The sequence below is a fragment of the Nannobrachium achirus genome, assembly GCF_963921795.1.
Source record: "Nannobrachium achirus genome assembly, chromosome: 12".
Taxonomy (NCBI): domain Eukaryota; kingdom Metazoa; phylum Chordata; class Actinopteri; order Myctophiformes; family Myctophidae; genus Nannobrachium; species Nannobrachium achirus.
In genome coordinates, this window is record NC_137832.1 from 60,040,681 (window position 1) to 60,063,532 (window position 22,852).

Here is a 22,852-nt window from a genome sequence, read left to right on the forward strand (position 1 = left end):
ATTTTTAATAATTCTTTGGGAAAATGGGAAAAATTAAACACAATAAAAATATATGAAAAATACATGAAAAACTTTATGGAAAAAACACGGCCTGCTCACGTATTAGGAGGGTAGTATGAGTCGCCAGAAAAAATAATGGGTGTTTTTAATGAATCTATCATGGTTAAAATGGAGTTTGAAGTTACAATGAGTGTGTGTGGGGAGAGGCCCTGAGCCTGGAGGGCCAGATCACATTTACATCAAATATCTAAATATTGAATGAAGAAAATTAAAAACTGTTCAGGGTGTCCATACAAGCCTGATTAGACCATACAATGACAAAAAGTTTTTTGAAAGTGGAATATCCCTTTAACCCATTTAGAACAGGTACACATTATTGTGTATCATTATTTTATGCTTTAACTATTGACAAATAGCAGATATACAAGCTCACAGTTGTATATCTGCTCACTGCAAGCTTGTAGATCTGCTATTTTTTTTAAATTATGAAAATTAGAATCTTTTGGTAAAGCAAAGCCCTGCTTCATGATACAAGACCGTCGCACAAAACAGCCGATCTAGCATTTCTGAGCATTTAGGGAAAAAAAGTAAGTCTCTAGCCCATTCCTGTCAAGAGTTATGATTTTTTAAAGAATTAACCAACTGCCCACTGGAGTCAATAGGTTTCACACAGAGACCAGCTGGCGACAATTGAGTTGATTGATTGGAATGTCTTGTCTCTCTATGAATATACCTGTACATACCTGCACTATCCGAACTGTACTCAAAGATTACACATATTAACTAATTTAGTGCTGATCCCGAGAATACTCGTGAAAAGTACTTGAGTACCCGGAGTGCCAATCCCGAGTATACTCGTGAAAAGTAATATATTACTGTAACGGCGGTTATATTACCGAGTACAATGGCGGAAGGTCCGGAGCCGAAATCCGTCGCTGATTTCTCATCATCACGGCTCCACGAGCACAAAATAGTCATCCCATAACATTGAGGTGGACGGGGGATCTCATCTTTAATGTCCATTATCTCAAAACTACACTTTAGAAGCGAAGATGGAGGCAGATGCTCGCTTATGTTACACATGTATAAAAGCTCCGGTCCGCCATTACACAACTCCACGTGGACTACGATCGCTTCCTGTGAATGACGCGATGACGTCAGACCGGAAGTGTTTACGCTGTGGACTTCTGGCCTTCAAAATAAGATAACGGGAGTGAATGCAGCCTGAGGGTGGCATCGTGGACTTTATAATCCGTTAATTTCAGGAGCACTAAATGAGTTAGGCTCGAAAATTAATGAAAGTAAATATTTTTTTCTAAATTTTGAAAAATAATAATTAAAAAGTGGTTTAAAATGTAAAAATATCATTTTTAAAGTATTATTATTCACTGATATTCCCTTATTGAAACTGAAATAAAAAAACACCCAAAACCGGATAAAACCCGAAATCTTTCACGCGCATGGATAAGTCCATTCCTTGCAACACCCTAGATATTGGTCAAATTACGCCTCTGCTGCCCTGAGACAAAAAAGTTTGGGAACCCCTGCTCTACCTGGTGTTGGGCCTCCTCCAGGTTCCCACTGGCCCAGAGAGACAGTCCCAGACGATGTCGGATCTTGGCTTCATCCTCGCGCCGAGCCAGCTGCTCCGCGAGCCGTAGGCCTGACAGAGAGAGAGAGAGAGAGAGAGAGAGAGAGAGAGAGAGAGAGAGAGAGAGGCAAAAAACATTATTCAGAGCCAGGAGCAGGTATCTACCAGGTAACAGATGTAAGCGTAGCGTGGTACTGATGTTCTGACAGTGAACATATTTGGGCATTTGGCCTCGGCCGTAAAAATACCTCTCGCTGGGACTCAAACCTCAAACGGCCCTGCCTCTGTGAGAGGCGGTTATAGAGCACTACTAATCCGGCTGCCTGCCTAATCAATGCACGGGATCGACCCACTGGCTGAGCAAACACAAACACTCGTCGTACTCGACGGCTTGCATAAAAGGAGATCCGGCGGCGACTCACCAAACAGTGTAGTAAAGCAATCGCCAAATATTTACAAGCAAACGAGAGACCTTATGTAAACCCAAAGAACCAGCGTCCACCCGCCTTGCCCTCGCTTCGTTTGCAGTGCGCACACGCTAATGAAGTCTCCAGAAAGCCCAATGTAGTATCTGCTCGTGCACGTACGTGGGCGTACAGATGCATGCGCGAACGTGTACGCACGTGGGTGCGTGCGTGCGTGCGTGCGTGCGAGCGCTCGTTCCAGCCAGCGTGCCATTTTGTCAGATCACCTGGCGTGCTCGCCGTTTGTTTTTTCACTTCCAATCCGTCAAGCCGGCGAGGCGTGTGTCACATCTTCACGTGCGTCCTCCCGTCAGCCCTGCACGCCGCATTCTCGGTTCCTGTCCAATTACCGAGATGAAAATGCCACTCCCGTCCGTGCCGGAGGAGGCTGACGAGAAAGGACAGCCACTGTTTTGCCACACTTCAGCCACATACGTGCTAAATGCGCAGCAAGCACTCCGGGGGGGCTCCTCGGGAACGAACGAGGCTGTTGCTCATGCACAGACAGACTTGTTTACCTGTGTTGCATTGTACTTTGGTAGGTTACAGTCTGTTCTCTCTCGTTTTAGTGTGCGGAGGAGTGGAGGAGTGGAGTAGGGGGGTGGGGAAGCAAAATAAAAAAAGAAGAATAGGGTTTATTAAATGGGCCAAGCTATGCCACCTCGTTTCCATTCTTGCTTTTCTAGGCATTCCTGGAAGCCCGGGTCTTGCGGCAGCGTGACCCAGATAAAGCGAGGAGAACGGAGAGCGTGACCGGGGAAACACCCGGCCGATTCCAAAGCGAGGCCCCGGCACAGCACAGCACAGCACAGCACTCCGTCTCTCCTCCCGTAAGGCTCCGTGGCCGCCGCCACTCCGTCTGTAACGCTCTATCTCTATCGCTAGGGGTGTCACACCAAATTTCGGGGCCCTGGGTACAAGGATTCACTCACATGTTGTGCTTTAACTATTGAAAAATAGCAGATATACAAGCAGATATGCGAGCTTGTAGATCTGCTATTTTTGAAAAAATCGTGAAAAAACGTTTTTTTTTTTTTTTTTTTTTCAAAAATTATATCTATTTGGCCACGGACCCCCATCTCAAAATATTTAGTTCCAGGGACCACCCCCCCAGAAGCTAAATTTTAGTTACAGATGTTCGCTTAAAAAAATACATATAATATTCCAAAATTTGCACACATTTTCACAACTTTTCAAAAGCTAAATAAAGTACAACATACTAGGGCCCCCTCCACCTTGGGCCCTAGTAACTTAGTCCCACTTTCTCCCCTCCCCCCCCCCCCCCCCCCCCCCTTGTGACACCCCTGTCTCTCGCAAAGCAGAGCTGGCAGCACTTTGAAGGCTGCGATACGTTGTTGCCTCTCCTTATCTCTCCACAACCCCCCCCCCCCCATCCACCCCCCCTCTTCTCCACCTCCTCCCCCTCCTCTTGCCCTCCTTCTATTCCTCTCTGCTGTCTGCTCTGTTTCTCTCTGTCCCCCTTCTCCCAGGGGTGTCACACCAAATTCTGGGCCCTGGGTGCAAGGATTCACCGTGGGGGCCCCCCATAAATGGGAACGCATTATTATTATGCATTATTTTGTGCTTTAACCATTGAAAAATAGCAGATATACAAGCTCGCAGCGCGGCACTCTTGTAGATCTGCTATTTTTGGAAAAATTGTGAAAATTTGCGAAGTTCTTTGAATATTTTTGACACAATTCTATTAACTCTATCAACGCTTTGGACGTTCCCGTTCGCCCCATTTTTCCCAGCGCCGCGATGCCAATTGTACGTTCTTTGGCTCGTTCTTTTGTACCTTGGTTTGATGTCTGTAAACTGATGAGGGGTCGCGCGGGTGTGTACCGTAGGGGTGTCTTCAAAAATTCGACGAATCGACGCGTCGTTTTAAGCCCCCGGAATCGACGCTAATTGTTTGAGTCGAGCCATCAAAAATATATTATTTTTTATCACACCGGTGCGGTATGAGAGCGCTGGACTGTCATGTTCTTCCTATTTAGTCCCTACTTCCTACTGCTTGCAACTAGACTTAAAAATAAAACCAGTTCACGTGACTTGAAAGTTGCCTTGATCATATAACAAGGTGCTCTTATTTTGAAGTTAACCGCTTTGAAAGGAAATGCGTCGACTTGTTGTTATTCTACTTGTTAAAGCTGACCAAGAAGCAGCAGCGCGATGCGCTTTCACTTTCACTCACTGCCGCAGCTGACTCGCTGAGTGTGGCTCTGTGGTGGTGGTCTACCGTCTAAGGCAGAGGACTGCGGTGGAGTAGAGGACTTCTTAAAAAGTTTTAGATTATGACAATTTGCTTGCATTGTGATGCAGCCGTGTGCCGCTCTGCATCTCTGTGATGTTACATTATTGTTACCTTTAGCCTACTTTGGTGTTGTTTTTCCTCCTGAAGGAACAGGGCTAAATCGTTAGCATGCTAGCGCTTTAGCCCTGTTCCTTTAGCCTTGGAGAGGCATACAATCATTACAACCAGGCAGTTTTCAAAGCAGAGAATCCACCAATCATAGTGGTTTACAACAGCTGTTGTACCGGTACTCTATCAATGCGTCGCGGTCGCGCCTCCTCTCCAGTCATTAAAGCACAACTTTTTTTTTTCTTCTTTTTTTACACATAAACGATTCGTCGACGCGTCGGATTAACCCCCGCGACTCGAATCGACTTGATAAATCCTGAGTCGAAGACAGCCCTAGTGTACCGTAGAGACAGCTCCCGTAAAAGTGCTCTCAAAAACCCACTGGACGTTAGCATCAATGGAGTAACAACACTCTTCCTTGTTATTTTCTCTGGATCTATTGCTCTGTAGCGATTGAGCTGCCTTGACGGACGGCAGCCTACCGCGGCCATATTCAAGGTAAGGTGCTTTTGCTGGCACAAAACCCAATAAACAAATACAACATCTGGCAGTATAAGAGTTAATGTCTTCTAAATCCTTCGAAGGTTTTTTTTTTTTAAACAAACCTATGTTTCCATGTCAGTGGTTATCAAACCTTTCCATGTGAAGGAACTGCAAAATGATATGTATTTGGCCACGGACCCCCATCTCAAAACATTTCGTTCCAGGAACCACCCCAGAAGCAACATTTTAGTTTCTTTTTTCGCTTAAAAAAAAATACACATATTCAAAGATTTGCACACATTTTCACATCTTTTCAAAAAATAGCAGATCTACGAGCTCGCAGCGCGGCACTCGCTGCGCTGTGAGCTTGTATATCTGCTGTTTTTCAATAGCTAAAGTATAAAATAATTAAGGCTCTCCCTCCACCTTGGGCCCTGGTAACTCAGTCCCACTTTCCTCCCCAGCCCTGCCTTCTCCCCCTTCTTCCCTCCTCCTGTATTCCCTCCCTTCCCTCCTCCTCTACCCCCCCCCCTCCCCCTCCCCCCTTTCTCTCTCGCTACCTGTTTGTTTGATCTAGTCTGTTGTGGCAGTGCTTGCTGGGGAGTCGTGTTGCTGCTTGCTGCTTAGGCCTCATTAAGCTCCGGAGCTCGCAGAGAGAGAGAAACGGATCTAAATGATGCTCTTCTCTGACAGCCTCCACAACCCCTCGTTCTCCTCCACCACCCCACCCCAACCTCCGAGTCTTTTAATAACCCTCGAATACCTGCAACGAGTCGTGCCCGAGTCGCGTTAGATTTTAACCACTTTAAACCATTATTTTATGCTTTAACTATTGAAAAATAGCAGATATACAAGCTCGCAGCGCGGCACTCGGTGCCACGCTGCGAGCTCGTAGATCTGCTATTTTTTTAAATCTTGAAAAGAAGAAGTCTTTGAATATCTTTGACCCGCGATCTTTGACCCGACTTCTAAAAAATCCTTCCTCTAAATCAGTGGTTCTCAAACTTTTTTATGTCAAGGACGCCCAAAAATCACATTTTCTTTTGGCCGCGCCCCCCCCCCCCCCCCCCCCATCTCTGAGTTATAAAAGTTTGCTTTGAAAGATATATATTGAAAAAATGTGCAGACATTTTCACGATTTTTCAAAAATAGCAGATCTACAAGCTCACAGCGCGGCACTCGGTGCCGCGCTGTGAGCTTGTATATCTGCTATTTTTCAATAGTTAAATAATTCTAGACCTACATGGGTTAACACACACACACACACACACACACACACACACACACATACAGTACACACACCACACACACACTCCCACACACACGCACACACCCCTCAATCTTCTCTTCTACTGTGCTGCCGCGATAGTTCTTCATGATCAAGCTTTGAACATCAGCCCATTCCGTGTCGCCTTTATTCTCCAGCTGACACCCAAAATAATACTGTGAGTCATCTCTCTCTCTCTCTCTCTCTCTCTCTCTCTCTCTCTCTCTCTCTCTCTCTCCCTGCTTTGCGTTCTCCAAATCACCCCATTCCCTGTTTCCCTCTATCTCTATCTGGATCTCTGTTCTCTCGTTCTCTCTCCCTCCCTCCCTCCCTCCCTCTCTCCCTCCCTCCCTCGCTCCTTTTCCTTCGTCTATCTCTCCATCACATGTGTGTTCGTTCCTCCCATGCTGTATCAACTCAGTGCTTGATTTAGACTTAGCTGTGGAGTCGAGTCGCGCAAAACCAAAAGAAAATAGCAATCTACGAGCTCTCGACACATTGCGGCATAACATGTTGTGAACATGTATGTTTTCGGCACGACACCCACACACACATCCCACGAGCTATCACTATGTATGTGGGCGATCATACTGAATGTGATGCGTGTCAAGCAGCTGACCAAATTGGCCGTCTCCTTATGTCCCTGGCTACACCAAGGAGGGAGTATATGTGCGGGTGACCGGGGAATCTGTGTACAAAACGCATACGAGCGCACACAAAATAGAACCAATCCTATTTTTACAGCATGCATATCCGGGGCTCGCGCTATCCGTGAGCCTGGTGTAGCCGATATCATTGATATATATTGGATCTTTCCAAAACGTGCATACGCACGCAGGCCCGGCGTACGCACTGACGAACGTGAAAAAGCTTGGTGTAGCCCGGCCGTTAAGCTCACATGATTCATTGTACTCTTGCTGTCAAATAAGCTAAACCCAGTGCTGTGTGTGTGCGGGTGTACAGTCAGTACATGATGTGGCCTGCGAGCTAGTTCAGGCAGATACACTCCAGAGGTTTACATGCATACGCAGCACGTATGTGACGTGTCAAACTCAAGCATGCAGCTTGACCAATTGTCGGTTTATTTCAGCTCACCTAATTCCCTGTGCTTCCTCTTGTATTCAGTACCACCGAACGTCGTATTGCGCGCTGTTTGCTCCCAGCACCACCAGTAGGCTCTGCTTTCCCTGAGGGTTCTGTTTTCCCTTTGAGGGGGGGATATAGATGTATATCGTCGTTGTCGGGTGGAAACCTTGTATCTCCAAGTTTCAAATTTGTACGTTCTTTTGCAAAGTAAAGCCCTGCTTCATCGCAAAAGGCCATCGCACAAAAGTAGTGAAAACAGCAGATTTTTGTGTGCTTGTAGATCGGCTATTTTCACTAGTTTAAATCATTTTTAACGTGAAAAATGAAAAACGAATTTTCTGGACGGTTTTGGACGCACAAGGTTTTCACCCGACAACGACGATATATCTCCCCGCTCGTAAATGGTTGTCTTCTAGTAGCAGAGCTAGCAAGCCCTGAACGCCAAGAACAAACATAATATTCACACTATAGTATTTACATTTTGTGAATAAAACCTTCTCCGTCTTCGGTCCCCAGTCTGTCGGTTGAGCTCTCCGACTGAGCCGCGTGTAACGCAGGCTCGCCAGTGTGTGTGTGCGTGCGTTTGTGTGTGTGTGTGTGTGCCTGTGTGCCTGTGTGTGCGCGCGCATGCGTGCGTGCATGCCTTTGGTGTGCCCTGGAGCCACACACACACACACACAGTCACGTCCTGGTGGCTGACATGAGTACCAGGCCGTGGCTGGCTGCACCCTGAAGAGCATCTAGAGAACACTTTAACCATCAAAGACCTGGAACGTGCCCGAGTCGCGCTAGATTTTAACCACTTTAACCATTATTTTATGCTTTAACTATTGAAAAATAGCAGATATACAAGCTCACAGCGGGGCACAGAGTGCCGCGCTGCGAGCTTGTAGATCTGCTATTTTTGAAAAATCATGAAAATGTGTGCAAGTCTTTGGATATCTTTGACCCGATCTTTGACCCGACTTCTAAATCCTTCCTCTAAATCAGTGGTTCTCAAACCTTTTTCTTGTCAAGGACCCCCCAAAATGACAGGTATTTGGCCACGGACCCCCATCTCGAAATATGTTGTTCCAGGGACCCCACAGAAGCAAATATTTGAGAAACAAATGTTTGATTTTAAAAAGATAAATTGAAAGACTTGATTTAAAAAAAATAGCTGATCTACAAGCTCACAGCGCAGCACTCGGTGCTGCGCTGTGAGCTTGTAGATCTGCTATTTTTCAATGGTTAAAGCATTCAATAATTCTTGGCCCTAAATGGGTTAAAGCAAGGCTGACAGCTGGGAGATCCTCTGCAGCCCAGAGGGCTCTCATACACACACACACACACACACACACACACACACGCACACACACGCACACACACGCACGCACACACACACACACACACACACACACACACACACACACACACACACAAACTTTACACACACGTACACACACACACACAACATGTGTGCATGCCCGTGAGGGAACATAATTCCCATGCATTGTGTGACATGAAAAAACCCAACTGGTGGTGAGGCTCATGCACGCTCGCACCCACACACACACACACACACACACACACTGTACTCTCACACACACACACACACACACACACACACACACACACACACACACACACACACACACACACACACACACACACACGCACACACACACACGCACACATGCACACACACACGCACACACACACACGCACGCGCGCACACATGCATTTGCATACATAAGCCATTACTTTTGATCTATCCTTTTGATCAGGGCACTTCAAGAACACAGTGTAGTAGTACTCACACAGGCATATGCATGCACACACACACAGACACACTGTACTCACACACACACACACACACACACACTGTACTCACACAGGCATATGCATGCACACACACACAGACACACTGTACTCACACACACACACACACACACACACACTGTACTCACACAGGCATATGCATGCACACACACACACACACACTGTACTCACACACACACTGTACTCTCACACACACACACACACACACACACACACACACACACACACACATATACTGTACACCCACACGTGCGTATACACACGCACACACACGCACGCACAAACACTTAAACCCACTCGAGGCACTGTGACTGTGAGGAGGGGGTAAGGCCACACAAATTGCCACCTAATTAATGGATTTCCTGATGAAAAATGAATTTAATAAGAAGGAACCTGCAGGCAATCTCCATGCATACCGCTGTCTGCTGCCCTGCTCGCTGTGAGACGCACAGCGCACGCACGCACGCACGCACGCACGCACGCACGCACGCAGGCAGGCAGGCAGGCAGGCAGGCACGCACGCACGCACGCATACATAACAGATCGTATTCATAACGGATACTATTTATTCCACAATCATTTTGCGAAGTTACAGCTTGCGAACAATGAACATTCATGCTGTTCCAGAGGACATTTTAAAGCTGCAATCTTATCTTGCCCCAAAATCTCAGTATGCATTCCCTATTTGCATTGTTCCAGACTAAATCCTAGTTTGAATGAAAACGTCATTGTTTTAAACAAATATGGTATGTTAATGAAGCAATAAGCCACAAGAGGCGAGTGGTTACCTGGTATTTTATAACGGCTGAGACGAGAGGCGTGGTGAGACACGAGGCGAAGCCAAGTGTCTCCAACCCTCCCAGCCGTTATAAAATACAGGTAACCACATGCCTGGCGTGGCTAATTGCTTTTCTAAAACGGTTACAATATGGCAACATGAAAAATCATCGACATGTACCAATTAAAACTGTTCTATTTCACTAATAATTCACTACGAGGTCTGCAAGAAAGTAGCTCCCAGCTACAAGAAAGTAGTTCCCAGCTTTTTTGCCAACAACACCGGTGCAGATAATTGGTGCACTGTGGAACACTGTGGAAAGAAATAACACACCTGGGTTTGATATAAACTGATTCAAGGTGTGGGTTATAGTCTCAGATACCACAGCAAATCAGCAATTAAGGGAAACCAGCCAATCAGAATCAAGGAATGGAACTAGCCGTTTTAGGATGCAATATAACTAGCACATAATGAAAAAGTCGTTATTTTAAGCAATCTGTATGGCATGTTGATAACTTAGCACATCTGCAGTGGCTGGAGGTGGACTCCCTATACTCTTATAGGACACCTACTGGTTGAGAAGTAGTACTGCCTGGAGCTCATATACAAGCACTATCTCCGTTGGGGCCGAAGATGGGATTATAATTACCTCTAGTCTGAGTGGTAGGAATTTGGTCTACCATGCAGGAGGCCTGCGGTTTGAATCGCGGGGTATAGGAGGACATCAAAGTTAAACGGATTTATACAGCTTTAAGTGAAAAAAATACATTGTCTGTCAACGGGCTCCGAAGGCAGGGAATTACACGAGGAATTACACCAAACGGCATTAAAATTGTGAGCCCAGTTCCCTGTCTTTTTGTAGCTTTGGGACAAGGATTTAACAATTACAGTTGTGTGGTTTTGTCTCGTGAACATCCAAAATGTGTGCTACTACTGTATTCACTGCCACTGGGCTGCCTGCTTTAATACACAGTCAAATCCTCAGTGTTTATTTAACGCTGAGCGGGTACAAAATGTGACCAAAACCATTCATGTTGCATTATCATTTGGAGGTACGCTCAGAGGTACAAATCATTGGTGGAAAAACCTCACATGTCCCAAAACTGTTACTTTTCCGAATTCAGATGCCAAAAATAGCACAAAAAAAAAAAAGATAATATATATATATATATATATATATATATCCACAAGATCAAAACGCGTCATCATTTTTGCTACCGTTGTGTGACGAAGTAGGGCACGAATTTACAAAAAAAACATAAAAGTCGAAAAATGGAGACACAAGGTTCCTCCCCGAGCAGCAATGAAATCGTCGTTGTCTGGTGAAAACCTTGTATGTCCAAAACCGTTTGTTTTGCATTATCATTTAAAAAAATGATTTAAACTAGTGAAAACAGCCGATCTACAAGCACACAACGCTTGTGTGCTTGTAGATCTGCTGTTTTCACTACTTTTGTGCGACGGCCTTGTGTGATGACGCAGGGCTTTCTTTGGGAAAGAACGTACACATTTTAAACTTGGGAGATACGAGGTCTCTGCCGACAGTGACGAAAAAATGATGGTGATTATACAGAACTGCAGCCATTTCCAAGTCTTTACTCCACGGCTATCAACAACCACAAGTATTTATTCATAATCACAAACCCCCCTGCAGAAATAATATGCACACTGACGACGTGCTTATCTCCTGTGTGAAGTTTTCTATGAGCTTACTGGAAGTCTGCGGGGGGGGGGGGGCTGCTATGTGTTTCTTTGTTTATGTTTGGGTTTATCATAAATTCCCATTGAGCCCCGTATCATATGTAAAGCAGTGGCGCCGCTCTCAGCCCCCCAAAATATCGGAATAATATTTAATTTGAATCGCATCGCTTGCTCTTAAAGTCGACGCGTGGCACGACCATAATAACAGGATTAGTTGGTAGAATACATCCATTGATAGAATAACAAAAGCAATGCTGTGTTAATCAGAATAAAGTGCGTCCGTCTGATATTTTGTTCGAGGCTTGGCTTGCCCTTTATAATGCTAAATTATAAGCAATCAATTGTTTACACGCTCGGAGTTGAATGAATGCTGTGGGATCTTCTCATTGTGCAGAAAGAAGAAGAGACGGGATGCGTGTCAGTTAGCATGTAGAATGACACAAATTATTTGTTTATCGCTCGGTAATTGACTTCAGCTGTTGTCTTGAAATTCTGGAGAACACAGTGGAAAATTAACACCGGTCACGCACGCACACGCACACGCACACACACACACACACACACACACACACACACACACACACACACGCACACACACACACACACACACACACACACACACAGGCACATAGGCACACAGTAAAATAATTAGGTCCATTTTGGTTCCCTGTGGACCAGGGACGTGCAGAGAATGTTAGAGAGGCAGGGGCTGAAATTTCTAAAAGGGCCTTTTGGTGAAAATATTGAAAATAGCCGACCTCCAAGCTCACAAAGCGTCACGCTGTGACGCGTTGTGAGCTTGGAGGTCGGCTATTTTCAGTACTTGATACCACACTAAACTAAGCATTAAAAAGGCAATACTGGAGATGTGGCGTAACGGCATGGATTTCTACACAGAGAGGACAATTCTTTCAACATAAGATGCTGCATTCAAGTTCAGGAGAGTTTGGACAAGGCAATTCTCTTGAATGCTGCCTTTAGGTATGGCATGGAAAGTGGGGCATTTGCATTTCTTTCACCTTAGTGAAAACGGCATTCATGGTCTGGAGAGGGCACTTTTTTACAGACGGGTAAAAGGGCAGGGGCTCAAGCCCCCTTTGATGTCTATGTGTGTGCACGTGCCTGCTGTGGACGCTCTCAAGAGTTAAATTAACTGAGGGTTTTACTGCGCACACACACACACACACACACACACACACACACACACACACACACACACACACACACACACACACACACACACACACACACACACACACACACACACACGCGCGCGCGCGCGCATGCATGCACATTTTGAGGTCGCACTGCAGTGTCACTATCTGCACTAGTTTATGGATGCGTTCCTGGTGTCTTCTCTCCAATTAATCTTTTTCAGGAAACAAAAACAAAACCCAGGCAGTGCAGCGTGAAAAGAAGATAAAAAAAGAAAGGGAAGAAAAAGTAAAAAATAAAAAAATAATAAAAAAAGACAGATCAGCATGATGAGGAGAAAATAGAAGAACCGGAGGGGAACAGGGGGGAAAAGAGAGAGAGAGAGAGAAAGAGAAAAAACCTTGGCAACTTTTAGGGCTGGGCAGGTTGGCCAGGAATAATTGGCTGTCAAGGTTGGTGAAGGCGGTGTTCTTTTTCAAAGCCGGTCCGTAGGAACGATCCAAGGACAAAACGGTGGGACAACATGGGGAGGACAGGGTGGCTGGGGGGAGATGGAGTGGCCTGTCGCCTTTGCTTCCAATAAAGCTCAAGCAGCGGCCCGGAGAAGGTGTCTGGGGCCGCCGCACGCCACGCAACTTCACGGCGCCGTAGGCCCGGATGACTCACACATAGAGCAGATATAGAAGATGAGCAGGCATATTATTCCTGCCCCCCCCCCCTCTCTCTCAGTGTGGGAAAATAACCTGAAATAACCGACCTCGCATGCAAACCCGTTCACTCAGATCAGCCAACACAGGGATGCTGACAGAACCCTCCACAAAAGTCCACTCGTCCTAGACAATTTGCCCTCCTGGCCCCCAAACTGTGGAATAAACTCCCTGTCGCACTTAGAACAACAGACTCACTCCCTAGCTTCCGCAATAGACAGAAGACTCACCTCTTCAGACTCCACCTAAACCCCTAGCACTACTGTAACACTCCCCCTTCCCTCAATGTGCGCTTTTTTTTTGGGGAGCGGACGTTGAAAACGTGTGACATGTTTTAAACTCTTAGCCTATAACGACATGGCCAAAATATGGACAACAGGTTCAAAGTGGTCGGTGAGCGTAAAGGTGTAGGACCACCGCTGGGATGGCCTGGCCGACCCCAGATTAGCATGTGAGGACGGAGCCATGTCGTGTTGCTGCTCGTCACGTCCCTTTGGTGACAAATACTTCTCGCATTGTCCATTGCAATAATAATGGGTTTTTGAGATCCCTGCATGGCTGGCTGGTTGGCTGGCTGGCAGGTTTTTCTTTTTTTTTATTTTATTCACCATAATCTGCAGGGCACAATGAAGCGTGAGAGGCAGAAGTGTGTCAGGTAGAGGGTGTGAAAAGATCCGTTGGCAGCTTGTCGGGGAAGTGCCACAGGAGAGACGGCTGCTGCATATAGAGAGAGGTGTGAGGAATGGTGAACAATATGCAGGCCAAATGCCCCAGCAGTGTGCAGCACGCGTGCACGGATATGCTGTCTACAGGGGCGTCACAAGCAGGGGGGGGGGGGAGTAGGACTGAGTTACTAGGTTACTAGGGCCCAAGGTGGAGGGGGGCCTTAATTATATTATACTTTAGCTATTGAAAAATAGCAGATATACATACAGTATATACTGTATATTTTTGAAAAGTCGTGAAAATGTGCGCAAATCTTTGAATATGTGTATTTTTTAAGCGAACATTTGTAACTCAAATTCTGCTTCTGGGGGTCCCTGGACCCAAATATTTTGAGATGGGGGTCTGTGGCCAAATACATATCATTTTGGGGGTCCTTCACATGAAAATGTTTGAGCACCACTTACATAGGAACATAGGCTTTTCAAAAAATCTTAGAAGGATTTGAAATATTCAGACAAATTTTCACGATTAAAAACAAATAGCAGATCTACAAGCTCACAGCTCTTCTTTACCGTCCCAAGGATAGGTAATACTTCATTGCTGTTTCATAGTTCCTTACTACCACTCCTATTGTACTTCCCTTTACACCTGACTTAAGGTGGTTGCACACTGCACTGCATGTTTTCGTTGCGTTTTGGAAATCCGAAATCCAAAAGCCAGGGAGAGAGAGAGCAAGCAAGGGACTTAGTGCAACAGCTGCGAAAATCGGAAAAAATCAACCCTGGTCCGAAAATAAATATGAAACGGGCGGCAGTGTGCAAACGTGATTGACATAACATGAGGTTGAAATTTTTTATTCACGCGCTCCGAAATTCACTCCGATATACGGCCCGAAAAACGCAGCAGTGTGCAAAGACCTTTAGACCAAATTACGCACCGGTGGTGTCCCACACACCAAAGATGGTCAAACAAATATTATCTACAAGCTTTGTGAGCTTGCAGATTGGCGCCATCTTCGGGGCAAACACGCAATGCACAGCTAAGTATAAATCAGGTTTTTTAACCAACCAACCAACCAACCATCACATCCCGATCTAGGCTAGACTAGGTCATGGTCATGGCAGAGGCGTCGGCGCTGCGGGGGTCGTGCACTCCGATGATGAGGTCATTGGTTCTCCTGGTTCCCTCCACCAGCTTTAACTATTTTTCAATAGTTAAAGCACAAAATGTGAGTGAATCCTTGTACCCAGGGCCCAGCATTTGGTGACACCCCTGACTGTCTATGCACGCACGTGCTGCACATACAGTGACAATGGCAATACTCACAAAGCCTGCAGTATACACATACTGTCAGAATGGAGTGGGCGGTGGGTATTTTACTCCTGTGCCACCCGGGCACCCCTTGGTTGTTGTATTTTAAAGCAGTTGACGTAGGTTAGCATATAGATCGTGCCATTTCAAAACTTCACATGTGCTGCCATTTTTAGGGGATTTGCAGAACAGTGAGCTTGTAGATCAGGTATTTTTGCTATTTTTATGACCTTCTCTGACTTGGATGTTTAAATCTAGCTACTGCATATGAAGATGGATTCAATGGATGGATTCAATAGGAATGGAGTGGTTTCTTGCCATTTGCGAGTTTCTGTGAAAAATATGCTCCGTTCTCCATAGAAACATGAAAACAGGGGAAAGAAAACTGTGGAAAGAAAATGCATTTACTGGACATTTTCCGGAAAAGAGCAGTAAATACCTCGTATCTCCAAGTTTCAAGTTTGTACGTTTTTTCACAAAGCAAAGCCCTGCTTCATTATGCAAGGCCGTCGCACAAAAGTAGTGAAAACAGCCGATCTACAAGCACACAACGCCTCGCACCGCGAGGCGTTGTGTGCTTGTAGATCGGCTGTTTTCACTAGTTTAAACCATTTTTAAAATGATAAATACAAAACGAACGGTCTTGGACATACAGTACAAGGTTTCCACCCGACAACGACGATATGGGATGTACTGACTTTAGATTTCCACAGATCTATCAGACGGCAGAGATTTCTCTGATCGTCTGGTTTCTCACTACTACACAGGAGATGCATCAAATACCTTCATCCAAGTAAAGGTATTTTAAGCACACATGCAAACAGACACACGCACACACCCACACACCCTCACACTCACTCACGCACACACACACACACGCACGCACGCACGCACGCACGCACGCACGCACGCACGCACGCACGCACGCACACATGACCTAATAAAAAACACAGCGAAGGCTTATAGCTAAGAAATAGGCACACGGAAATCCACATGCACGATAGATAGCACGAATTCCACCGACTCTTAAGCCCGGCAGCTTTGCAGACATCAAAGTGGATCCTCCGCTCCGCTATCCTCCTCCCAATAACCACCGTCTCCCTCCGTCTGTATCTCTCTCCACTCACCTTCCTGCAGGTACATGACGGCCTGTGAGTAGTTCTGCAGCGCGTGGTGTGTCCTCCCCAGGCTGCCGTAGGCCAGCGTCTTGGCGGCCAGGTCGTTGGTCTGCGCCGCCACGCTGAGGTGCTGCTCCTGGAACACCACGGCCCGCTCGTAGTTCCCCAGGGACTCGTAGGTGAGGCCCAGGTTGCCGTAGGCGCGGCCCTGCATGGCGGGAGGTAGGGATTAGTGTTGACAGAAAATGTTGATTTAGTTTTAGTCATAGTCTTTTGAATGAAACGTCATTGAATTTTAGTCGTAATTTTGTCACCTGAAAAGTTTTAGTTTTAGTCGACTAAATATCACAAGATTTTAGGCGACTAAATCTACAGTTGATTTAGTCAACTAAAATGTATTTTGGCAGGCTTTGATGACATCATAATGAAAATAGCCGATCTACAAGCTCATGTGAGAGCAACCAAACATAAAATGACTCTCTTCTCCACTAGTCCCTCCCCAAAGTTTTAGTCTAGTTTTTATTTTGTTGATGAAACCGTCAATATATTAGTCTTATTAGTTTTAGTCATCACAGCTTAGTTTTTATTTAGTTTTCGTCAGTGAAAGAAGAAACAAACGTACATAGCGGTAAAAGAGTTAAAACTCCACCATGCGATTATTGTGAGTGTTTCCTAATCACGATAAATGGTGTTGGAACAACAGAAGTTCAGGAGAGAGAGAAACACACCATGACTCCACCCCCTCTCCACCTACCTGCCCTCACGCTACCTACCTGGCCTACCTGGCCCTTAGCTCCGCCCCCCTTTTATCCTCACTCTAACTTCCCAGAACCCCTCTTGCTTTTTCGTACTCCAGGGTCTGCGACCCTCCCCGGAACCAATACCCTCCCCAACCCCTTTCCATCGACTCATTACTGATTGATTTCATTATTACCTCTGATTGATTCACCATTGTTCGTCATAGATCCATGTCTGCTCATCGATCACTGCTCATTATTTATCTGCCTTTACTTCATTAAAACCCTTAAACCCGTTCATGGTGTGTTTCTTGTTAGCTAGTGAAACGATGATATAACAAATTATGTTCCCATGGTCCCTACCTGGCGGGCCGGGCTGCCCGTCTCCTCGGCGATCTCCAGGTCGCTCTGGTGGCAGCGCAGCGCCGTCTCGTACTCCCCCATGGACTGGTAGACCACGCCCAGGCCGCAGCTGGCGTCGCCCTCCAGCGGCCGGTCCTGCTCGTCGCGGGCGATGCCCAGCTGGCGCTCCAGGCAGGAGATGGCCTGCTCGTAGTTGCCCAGCTGGCTGTGCAGGGCGCCCAGCTCGCCGTAGGCCTGGGCCTTGCCGCCGCACTCGCCCAGCTCGTGGGCCACCACCAGGCGCTTCTCGAAGCACACCAGCGACTGCTGCAGGTTCCCCATGGCCCTGGAAGGGGGGACGAGGAGAGAGCATTCAGGCTGGGTGTTGGTTTGGAAAGAGAATCTGGATTTAGTTTTTAGTCCTAGTCTTTTGCATAAAATGTAATGTAGTTTTTGTCATATTTTTGTCATATTTTAGTAATCTGAAATGTTTTAGTGTTAGTCTAGATTTTAGTCGACTAAATGTACAGTTGATTGAACGGTATTTTAGCAAGCCTTGATGATGTCGTAATGCCTGATTTTTCCTTTGGTTGTGTGTTGAAAATAGCCGATCTACAAGCTCACAACGCGTCGACGCGTCGTGAGCGTCTATTTTCAAAGCGCAACCAAACATAAAATTATGTGTCTTTTTAGTTCTACTGGATCTCTTCTCCACTAGTCCGTTCCTGACATTCTAGTCTAGTTTTTATTTAGTCTTAGTTTTAGTCATCGTAGCGTACTTTTTATTTTGTTTTTATTCCGTTTTCGGCAGTGACAAAAAGGTATTCAACAAAATATTTGTCATCATAGTTTTAGTCGACGGAATCGACGCTGGCTGTGAGCGGCGGGGATAGGTTGGGTCAGAGAGAAGCAGAGTCTGAGATAATAATCAAATAATAATCCTACCCCACCAGGAACCAAGCTGCCGTTGGCATTTGCTGCTGCTAAAACTACAAACGCAAAGAACATTCCTCCCAGCGCAGTAAACAGAGCCCTCGTAACCCTATATATACATTATCTGTCTGGTTATCTCCTATCAAGGGACTAATACATCCTTGTATTTTCTTCCCATTATCTAATGTGGCAAATATGGCTGCAGGGTGCCATTCTAGGAGACTGAGAATGTATTATGTTGTCACAGCAGCAGGTGTTCCGTCATTAGTAAAGACCTGCACGAAACAACAACTAAATGCACATTTAGTTTCCTGACAATCAGGCCCGCCAACGTGGATTCCCCCACTGTTTGTGTGCGTGTGTGTGTGTGTGTGTGTGTGTGTGTGTGTGTGTGTGTGTGTGTGTGTGTGTGTGTGTGTGTGTGTGTGTGAGTGTGTGTGTGTGTACACATGCATGTGTGCGTGCAAGTGTACATCTATACTATAATTTTGCGAATGTCTGAGTGAGTGAGTGAGTGAGTGAGTGAGTGAGTGAGTGAGTGTCTGTCTGTCTGTCACAGCGTTTCTCCTCGGTGGCTGGAGCAATTGATCTGAAATCGCATCACCATTAGCATATGAACACACCTGACATAACTGTGAAGCCCGTTTGTCACTTTCACAAATCGTATGCTGTATATTAGCATTTTTATGGTGTATCTATATCTATTTAGCCTACAGTACCTTTTGTGACCACACATGTTAAGGGAGGGGCGCTGTTGTTCAGGCCATGCACAATCACACACAAACCCACACACACACACACACACACACACACACACACACACACACACACACACACACACACACACACGGGGGGGGGGGGGAGGGGGTGTGCAGGCAGGCGGGCGGGCGGCGGGGGGGGGGGGGGGTCTGGCCCTGTTACAGATGTTGTCCAAAAATCATGCAGATCGGTACACAGTATCTCTGTAGCCGTTAAATGGAACGGGTATTTCTTACATTGATGCTCCTACATATTAGCATGCAAGCACCAGTTAAAGTTACTTTCCATCCCTCATATACTGTGTGCACAGTGCACATCCCATAACCCACACACTGCACATCATTTCGGAGCTCATATCTTTGAACGGGTAAGGGCTAGTTTTTGTTATTAGAGCAGCGGTCTTCAACGTTTTAAGCCCAAGGACCCCTTAGCTGAAAGAGAGATGAAGGGACCCCCCAATTCCATATACTTTCATCTTTTGACAGCACAATCATCAGTGTATTTTGGATTCATGTCAATTTGTGTTATCAGATATTGAACCATTTGAACTGTCAATACTTAATAATAAACTTGACCTCTCACTCTGCTCTTTTCCCCCTCTACACCAAAGCTCTTTGCCGAAAATAGACGATCTACAAGCTCACAACGCCTCGCAGCGCGGGGTGTTGTGAGCTTGTAGATCTGCTATTTTTGGCTTACTGTATGTTCTCTGAATATGGAAGCTAGGGTTCGAAGTACGGTACAAGTACGGTAGTTACTGTAAGTAAATGTACTTAGTTACTTTACACCACTGACGCCAGGTTACACTGAGCCAAGGTGTCCGGATTGCTAAACCGTGTGTGTGTGCGTGCGTGCGTGCGTGCGTGCGTGCGCGCGCGCGTGCGTGTGTGCGCATGCGTGCGTGCGTGCGTGCGTGCGTGTTTACAGTATGCATTAAAAGCTAGTGTTGCGATTGCAAGTGAAAAAAATAAATAAATACTGCGCTGGGATATTTTTAAAAGATTGGGCAGTGGGGGTGAAAGATAATGCTATTTACCCTCTGCTTGCTCTAGAAGATGGCTCAGCTGTCACCATCCAGTTAGATATTCTATGACTGGAGAGAGAGGCATTAATCCCATCTCTGTGTTTTTTCAACTTAACTGCCCGGCCGGGCTTCAAAACTCCACTGACTGCATTCAAATGCTCAGGCCCTGCAACAATAGTTGGATGTGGTTTCAGAGGGAGCATTAGCCAGAATAAAGAGAAAGGCCTTGAGAGTAATTAAGCCAGTTAGACCGCATTATTGAGCATCATTTTATGCTTTGACTATACAAAAATAGCAGATATACAAGCTCACTGCGAGCTTGTAGATCTGCTATTTTTGAAAAATCGTGAAAATTTGTGCAAGTCTTTGAATATTTTGACCCCGATTCTATAAGTGTCTTCTGAATTCTTCTAAGGTTTAAAAAAAAAAAAAAAAAAAAATGTCAAGGACTAGAGATGGACCGATTGCAAAATTCTTGGCCGATACCGATCCACCGGTTTTATGAAGGTCTGACCTGCCAAAACCGATTTTTCCGATACCGATTTCTTTAGCTAAGAACTAGGAAATAGGGTTGCTCCAATACCCTTTTGTTTCAGGCCAAGTAGGCCTACAAGACATACTTCAATTTGAGTACCAATAAGCTAGAAGAACACTAATGCCAAATCAATCACAATAGTACAATATCCAAAATCACAGACAATATCCAGTCTAATATGACCGTCTGGACTAGGCAGGAGGAAAGCAGGTGACGCATGCTTTTTTCCCCCCTTCTTTTTGGAGACGACATTGACACAGGATTATGGAATATATCCTTACATTGCAAAGGTAATCAGCACCATCTGTATTCTGTAGGCTGCCTCCAAGTAGACTGGCTGCTACTTGCTAATGTTTACGTCACAGGACCGAGCATCATGCTGTGCAGTGCAAGAGATACAATTGGCCGATTTTGGCATATTTATGTCAGTGACCTGCCGATCACCGATTTGGCCGGTTTGATATGATACCTGCCGATTTCTGATATTGGCCGATACCGATGTCCATCCCTATCAAGGACCCCCAAAATGTATCTATGTATTTGGCCATAGGCGACCCCCCCCATCTCAAAATATTGTATCAGGGACCCCCCAGGAGCAAATATTTGAGTTACAAATGTTCACTTTTTAAAAAAAGATACTTGCACAAATCGTCATGATTTAAAAAAAATAGAAGATCTACATGCTTGCAGCTAAGCTTGGATATCTGCTATTTTTCAATAGTTAAAGCATTCAATAATTCTAGGCCTAAATGGGTTAATGTTACGTGATATGAGAGATGGGAGAGAGGAGGGGTTGTGATGCCTATTATGCTCTTCTGAACCAATGCACGGCTCATATCGTCTTGTGTCTGATGGCTGTGGTGGCTTGTTGACAGCGATGGAAGAAGCACTCACGTCTTTTACTTAAGGAGATGTATCAATACTGCAATGTAGAAAGAGTCTGTTACACTTAAATCCGGTAATCAACATTTACTCGAGTAAAAGTACAAAAGGCATTGGCATCAAAATGTATTTAAAGTACCAAAAGTAGAACTCCTTATGCAGAAAAGTTATCTGGTAGATCTACAAGCTCACAATGTGTCGCAGACATTTAGAAAATCTTTCCCTATAATGACATCCAAAGTGGTTTAAAGTGGTTAAAACCGTATTTTTGGGTGCCCGCTGGCCTACTGGTCCAGGCGCATACCACATAGGCATTGCCACATAGGCATTGATGCCTGACAGCGCCGCCGGTTCGATTCCCGATCCGGACGACCTTTGCCACATGTCATTCCCCATCCCTCCCCCTATTTCCTGTCAGTCTACTGTCCTATCAAACAAAGCCATAAAAGCCCTAAATAACTAATCTTTAAGACCGTATGTTCAACTAAAAAGGTGTCCATGCAACTGCTCTGCGTTGTGAGGCATGCACAACACTTCTTTTCCGGCTGAAGCATAAATTATGTTTATGGAGAAAATCAGCTGCCTTAGTGTTTGTTTTGCAGTATTTCATCACAGGATGTTATCAGCTCTCAGACGCACAAGGGAGGGGGGGGGGGGGGGGGGGGGGAGAGAGAGGAGAGGGAAGAGACAAAAGGTTGTCCCGAATTAACTGTACCCCCCCCCCCCCCCCCCCCATCGTCTGTGTGCCAAAGCCTCTTTGCATACAAATCAGCAGGCACGTGCACACATAGACATGAAAGGGGGCTTGAGCCCCTGTCCTTTTAACAGTCTGTAAAAAGTGCCCTCTCCAGACCATGAATGCAGTTTTTACTATGGTGAAAGAAATGAAAATGCCCCCTCTTTCCATGTCATACTTGAAGGCAGCATTCAAGAGAATTGACTTGTCCAAACTCTCCTGAACTTGAATGCAGCATCTTATGTTGAAAGAATTGCCCTCTCTGTGTAGAAATCCATGCTGTTACGCCACATCTCCAGTATTGCCTTTTTTATGCTTAGTTTAGTGTGGTATCAAGGATGAAAATAGCCGACCTCCAAGATCACAACGTTGTGAGCTTGGAGGTCTGCTA

General features: G+C 45.7%; 1 protein-coding gene across 1 annotated transcript in view; it reads right to left on the reverse strand.

The window, feature by feature from the left end:
- ttc28 (tetratricopeptide repeat domain 28) overlaps nt 1–22,852 on the reverse strand; it is a gene marked incomplete at its 5' end in the record, with an annotated part of 518,726 nt that overhangs the window by 52,495 nt on the left and 443,379 nt on the right. Inside the window, 3 exons of the mRNA XM_080739232.1 lie at nt 1,554–1,663; nt 16,523–16,721; nt 17,614–17,938. Of these exons, the coding sequence (XP_080595358.1) occupies nt 1,554–1,663; nt 16,523–16,721; nt 17,614–17,938 (634 nt within the window). The remainder of the gene's footprint in view (nt 1–1,553; nt 1,664–16,522; nt 16,722–17,613; nt 17,939–22,852) is intronic.